This window comes from Oryctolagus cuniculus, chromosome 1 (genome assembly GCF_051225735.1).
Source record: "Oryctolagus cuniculus isolate XC-2025 breed Fujian yellow rabbit chromosome 1, ASM5122573v1, whole genome shotgun sequence".
Classification (NCBI taxonomy): domain Eukaryota; kingdom Metazoa; phylum Chordata; class Mammalia; order Lagomorpha; family Leporidae; genus Oryctolagus; species Oryctolagus cuniculus.
In genome coordinates this window covers 13,100,735-13,106,940 of record NC_142867.1, presented here as the reverse complement: position 1 = coordinate 13,106,940, position 6,206 = coordinate 13,100,735, and the positions used below count along the sequence as shown (strand labels likewise).

General features: G+C 39.7%; 1 protein-coding gene across 1 annotated transcript; it reads right to left on the bottom strand.

Annotated features, from left to right (window-relative positions):
* Positions 1-4,520: 4,520 nt before the first annotated feature.
* On the bottom strand, positions 4,521-5,471 carry LOC100346601 (olfactory receptor 5AN6-like). The gene has a single exon (XM_002708997.1). The coding sequence runs from the start codon at positions 5,469-5,471 to the stop codon at positions 4,521-4,523; it is 951 nt and encodes a 316-aa protein (XP_002709043.1).
* Positions 5,472-6,206: the final 735 nt, after the last annotated feature.

Below are 6,206 nucleotides of genomic sequence, written 5' to 3'. Positions count from 1 at the left end.
TTCTTTTTCCTTTTGTGACCAAACCCCTGAGAAATACCAGCCTCGGGAATGGTGCTTCCCTAAGATTACTACCTTTGAGCCTGTGAACTTTCAGGCATGCCTGCCTCTCTTGTTTTCTCTTTCTTCTTTAATTATTTTATTTAAGGTAAACAAATTTCATGTATTTCATATGCCTAGATTTGGGTCTCTTTCTCTTAAACTGATGTATTGAGGTATATTTCATGTATCATAAAATTCACCCCTTATTTAAAGTGTACAATTCAGTGGCTTTTAGCATTTCATAGTTTTGCAAACATTGCCATGATCTAATTTTAGAACAGTTTCATCAAAAGAAATTTCATAACCATGAAAAATCACTCCCTGTGTCTCTCTGCCTCTGTATCCCAAGGCAATCACTCATCCATTTCCTGATCTTGTTAAAATGCAATTATACAATCTATACTCCTTTATAACCAGGTCTTTCACTTAGCATGGTGTTCTCAAGATTCTTCTATGTTGTAGCATGTCAACACTCCATTCCTTTTTATGGCCAAATAATATTCCCCTTATGGGCAGACCAACCCTCTTCTTTTTAATTTACTGATTTTCAGTGTTCAGCCCCACCAGATCTCTGATCTATTTTCAGAATTTTCCTCAGTGGGGAGGACATATCTCTTTTGGGGGGAGATTACATGTGTGTTTCACCACACCCAGTCTCAACTGCCTTATGCAATTTAATGATAATTCCAATATCTTAAGGTTTCACAGGTATGTTTATATGGCCTGTTTTCTTTTCCCTGATGGTATTCAGTTATGGGGACTTGATTCTGAAATTTTTGTAATTGCTTTAAACTACAAATTATTTGTGCATTTGTTTTACTGAACATCATCTTTAAGAGTTTTCATATACACTGAGAGTATGGCCCTCCATGCTTTCTGTGTAGGTCACCTTCCAGATAGAAGAGGGGAGGCCCTAACTTGGTTTTCTCTTGCAGAGCCATTCAAGAAGTCCACAGCAGAAGTTCGGGGTCCACAGTACAAATTCAGAGTCTACAGAAGAGGTTCGTGGTCTATAGCAGAAACTGGGGGTCCACAGCAGAAGTTCAGGGTCCATGGCAGAAGTTCATGGTTTACAGCAGAAGATTGTGGTCTACAGCAGAATGTCACAGCCTAGAGCAGAAGCCTGGGGTCCACAGCCAAAGGTTGGGGACTGCAGCTCTTGTCACTTGCTTACTTCCCTGGTTTCCTCTTTTCACTTCATTTGGGGACTTAGTGTATTTCTCATTTTTATTAAGGAAGTTCAAACACATTTATAAGATGATTCTGTTTCAAATCCAACATTTCATTTGTTCCAGAGAAGAGGGACATTTAGACATCCTATAATGCACTAACCTGCCAGTAATGGAAATCCTCAGGAAACGCCTCTGGTTCTTTCAATCACATTTTTAATTCTCGTTCTTCTTCCTCTTTTTGTTTTACAGTTTTTAAGATGTATTTATTTATTCGAAAGGCAGAATTACAGAGAGACAGACAGACAGAGAGCAGGTGATCAATCTTCCATCTGCTCGCTCACTCCCCTGCCTGCAATGGCCAGGGCTGGGACAGCCCTAGATCAGGAGCCGAGAACTCCACCAGAGTCCCTCACATGGGTGGCAGGGGTGCTTCAGCTGCCTTCCCAGGTGCATTAGTAGAGAGCTGGATTGGAATTAGAGCATCCAGAACTCTAACTGGTGCTCATGTGGGATGCTGGTGTTATAAGTAGTGGCGTAATCCACTACTCTTGTTTTTAATTGACACATAGTAACTGTACATACATATTCAGTAAAGTGTGACATTTCAATCCATGTATACAGTGTGTAATGATCAAATCACAATGTTTAGAATATCCGTCACCTCAAATGCTCACCATTTCTTTATGGCAATAACATTTAGAATTCTCTCTTCCAGTTATCTTGAAATACATGTTACAATACTGTTAATACAGTCACCCTGCTAAGCCAAATCACAATGGATGTCCACCTACCCCAATCAGAAAGGCTACTATCAAAAAGACAAAAAAAAAAATCTGGCACATATGTGAAGAAATGAGGATAGACTGTTGGTGAAAATGTAAATTTGAATAGCCATTATGCAAAATGCTATGGAGGTTTGGAGCCGGCACTGTGGCATAGCAAGTAAAGTTGCCGCCTGCAGTGTTGGCATCTATATGGGCACCAGTTTGAGTCCCAGCTGCTCCACTTCCAATCCAGGTCTCTCCTATGACTTGGGAAAGCAGTAGAAGATGGCCCAAGTCCTTGTGCTCCTGTACCCATGTGGGAGATGAAGAAGAAGCTTCTGGCTCCTGGCTTTGGATCGGCACAGCTCCAGCCATTGCAGCCATCTGGGGAGTAAACTAGCGGATGGATGGAAGAATTCTCTTTCTCTCTTTCTCTCTCTCTGCCTCTGCATCTCTGTAACTCTGCCTTTCAAATAAATAAGTAATTATTTTTAAATGCTATCTTTTTCAAAAATTAAAAATAAGACTACCATGATTCAGAAATCCTACTGGATTCTTAGCCAAAAAAAAAAAAATATGAAATCAGTATGCAGACAAGATATCTGTACTCCCATGTTTATTGCATTTCTATTCACAATAGTCAATATGTAGAATATTTTTAACCTATCAGTAAGTTTCTTATTTTGGTAATTTAATATTTTTCTGTTCTTATCTTTTTTAAAAAAAATTATTTTTTGTTTTTCTTACTCTAAATCTAACCTGTTCTCTTCTTTTTTAAAGCCTATAGCACCTGATATTCCCAGGCAATCTCACATCCAAGTACTAACCAGGCCCCACCCTGCTTAGCCTCAAGATCAGACACGGTCAGGCCATATCATCAGGGTGGTATGACCATAGGCTTCTGAAGTCTTTGTGAGCTTGAGATTGCCATGCCATCTTGGTTTGTTCCCACACAGTCTTGTTTCCTCATGTATTTTAGGATGTCTGCAGGCTCATTTTCTCTGGAGATTATTTGGGAGAATTATTTGGGTATGGGGTTAAGATTGTCTCTTAAGAATATTGAGAGGATTTGCATCTGCTTCTGACTGGTGTTTGAGGGCACTCACAGTCTGGGACTACTTTTTTTAAAGATTTATTTATTTATTTATTTATTTATTTATTTGAAAGTCAGAGTTAGAGAGAGAGAGAGAGAGATCTTCAAGCATCCACTGGTTCACTCCTCAATTGGCCGCAATGGCCAGAGCTGTGCCCATCCGAAGGCAAGATTCAGGAGCTTCTTCCAGGTCTCCCACGTGGGTGCAGGGGCCCAAGGACTTGGGCCATCCTCTACTGCTTTCCCAGGCCATAGCAGAGAGCTGGATCAGAAGTGGAGCATCTGGGTCTCAAACCAGCACCCATATGGGATGCCGGCGCTTCAGGCCAGGGCGTTAACCTGTTGCGCCAGAAAGCCGGCCCCACAATCTGGGACTATTTTACAATCAATTATCATCTAAAGATCCCTGAACTACATGGGTGGTATAATTCAGACCACAAACCTCCATTAGAGCCTGTGGTCACAAATTCTCAGTTTGCTTTTCCCTGTACCTGAATGAAGTCTGATACTCAAGATCCTTTTTGTGTGTGAATCAGGATTTTGTTTCTTTGTTTCTTCCATATTGGAATACGTATATATAGGTCCTCTATCAGGCTTGTCCAAATTCAAGTCCAATATTAGCAGAGTTTACTAAATTTCTCCAATTGTGAAAAACTGCCTTTCTTCTCAGAATTCCTGATAGTACTTCATATTTGGATACTTGGAAATTTCCTTTATTTACCTGCCTGGTCAGAAATGTATTGTAAAATATTTCTTAAAAAAATTTCCTCTAACATCTTTAGTTTTTTTGCAGCAGTGGGTACATTTATGTATACAGTCTTCCATCATAACAGAAATGTAGTATTTTCAATATATTTTAGAATCCAAATCACCACTTTTCCTTTGTATTTTAGCTTTCCAGAAACATAATACCATGTTCATTCACTTACAAATTATATGATGTTTAGTTCTAAAAATAAAATTTTAGAAAATAAATTCTAGACCAAACTACCTATAGTGTATTTTTTGGCCAAGAAGTTAGGTCAAAACCTCAAGTTATGCTTCTTTCCCTATCCTCATCACAATCACTTAGAATTTACCTGGGCACCCTCAGGGTTTGACATGTGGCACAAAGTTGTCATTATCCTGCCTGCCTGTGATATCTTAAGTCAGAAAAACCACAGCTCTTGACCTGCAGTCAGAAATTCTTAAATAACATATAAGGGGCCAACACTGAAAAACTGGAGGATGCCACTCCATGAAGATCAGTAGAGTAACTGCATTGTGAGGGAATTGCTTGTGTAGGAGAGGAAAGCCCACTGTCAAAACTAAAGTCACAGAATTTGCATGGTATGGAGCCAGTTCTGCATTTGGGTGGGCTGACTCACTTGCAATCCTGCCAGAGCGTCAGTGAGGTTGAATAATGTTGCCTTTCCCTTGCACGGTCAGCAGGTCCACTAGTAGACCGGACCTTTATTTAGCATGGCAGTGGGAGAGTACTCTCTTCTTACACCTCCTTAGGGCATCTTTGATTTCTTTATTCCTCAGACTGTAAATCAAAGGATTCAACATAGGAATCACCACTGTATAGAAGACTGATGCCATCCTGTCATAGCCCAGGGAGTTATCAGAGCTGGGATGCATATAGATAAAGAGTCCGGACCCAAAAAAGAGAGTCACTGCTGTCAGGTGAGAAGCACAGGTGTTGAAGGCCTTGGACCTTCCTCCAACAGAGCTAACCTTCAAGATGGCAGCACCAATATAGCCATAGGATACCATGATGATTAAGACAGATGCCACGCCAAAAATCACTGCCATCACAAACTTCATGACTTGTAGCAAAAAGGTGTCAGAGCAGGCCAGGACTAATAATTGAGGCAGGTCACAGAAGAAGTGGTTGATTATGTTTGGGCCACAGAAATTGATTTGGAGTAGAGCACACAGTTGGATCAATGAGCCAAAGCAACCAGTTATATAGACCCCAACTATCATCTGCACACAGAGGGTGGGTGACATGATGGATGTGTAGAGCAGTGGGTTACAAATGGCAGCATACCGGTCATAAGCCATGGCTGCCAGAAGACAGCACTCTGTCAGGCCCAGGCTAGAGAAGACAAAGTACTGCATGGTGCACCCCATAAAAGAGATGGACTTGCACTTCTGAAAGAAGTCAGCGAGCATCCTAGGGGTTACAGAGGAGACATAGCAGAAATCTAAGAAGGATAAGTTGCTAAGGAAGAAGTACATGGGTGTATGCAGGTTTGTGTCCATCCGAATCAGAATGAAGAGGCCCAGGTTCCAGGTCACTGTCGAGAGGTAAGTCCCCAAGAATACCACAAACAAAATAATCTTGAGCTTAGGAAAATCTGAAAATCCCAAAAGGATGAATTTGGTGACTGTTGCATTGTTCTTTCCTTCAGTCATTATCTTGAAAGTTCTTAAATCTGTAGAAAGATCCTTGGGTTAATAATTGACTTTTAATATTACGAAACTTCCTTATTTTGAATATTGCTTCATGGATTTGGACAGAAAACACCCACAAAGTATCCTCAACATTATAAAAATTGTAGCAATTATTTTTAAAAGCCATTGGAAATTTCACTTCTCAATTACACGTAATAATTGAGTTATATTCTTGCAATTATTTTCTTCAGAAACACACACACACACACACACACACATACACATGTTGTCAAATTGATGCCTAAACATTGGTACCAATTTATACCTATAAGATTTAATACAATATTCCTTACCATATAATTATCAACATCACTCATAATTATTTTGTGTCATTCTTTGACTATCATACAGGTAAAAAAAATCTAAATCTATCACATTGTTTTGTTTTTTTCTTTATTGATCTTCTCATATATGTATATATGTGTGTGCAGACTGGTGTATATATTTATTCTTCATTTTTTAACTAGATTATTCATTATTGATTTCTAGAGGCTATTTATATAATGGTGCCATTCGTGACTTTTTTTTTAGATTTATTTTATTTATTTATTTGAAAGAGTTACAGAGACCAAGGAGGAGAAAGAGAGAGAGAGAGAGAGAGAGAGAGAGAGAGAATGAATATGAGTCTTCCACCTGCTGACTCACTCCCCAACTGGCTGCAACGCCCAGGGCTGGGCCAGGCCAAAGACAGGAGCC

Excerpts from the sequence above, each read along its gene's own strand:
- LOC100346601 (XM_002708997.1), bottom strand. The coding sequence starts at position 5,471 with ATGACTGAAGGAAAGAACAATGCAACAGTCACCAAATTCATCCTTTTG.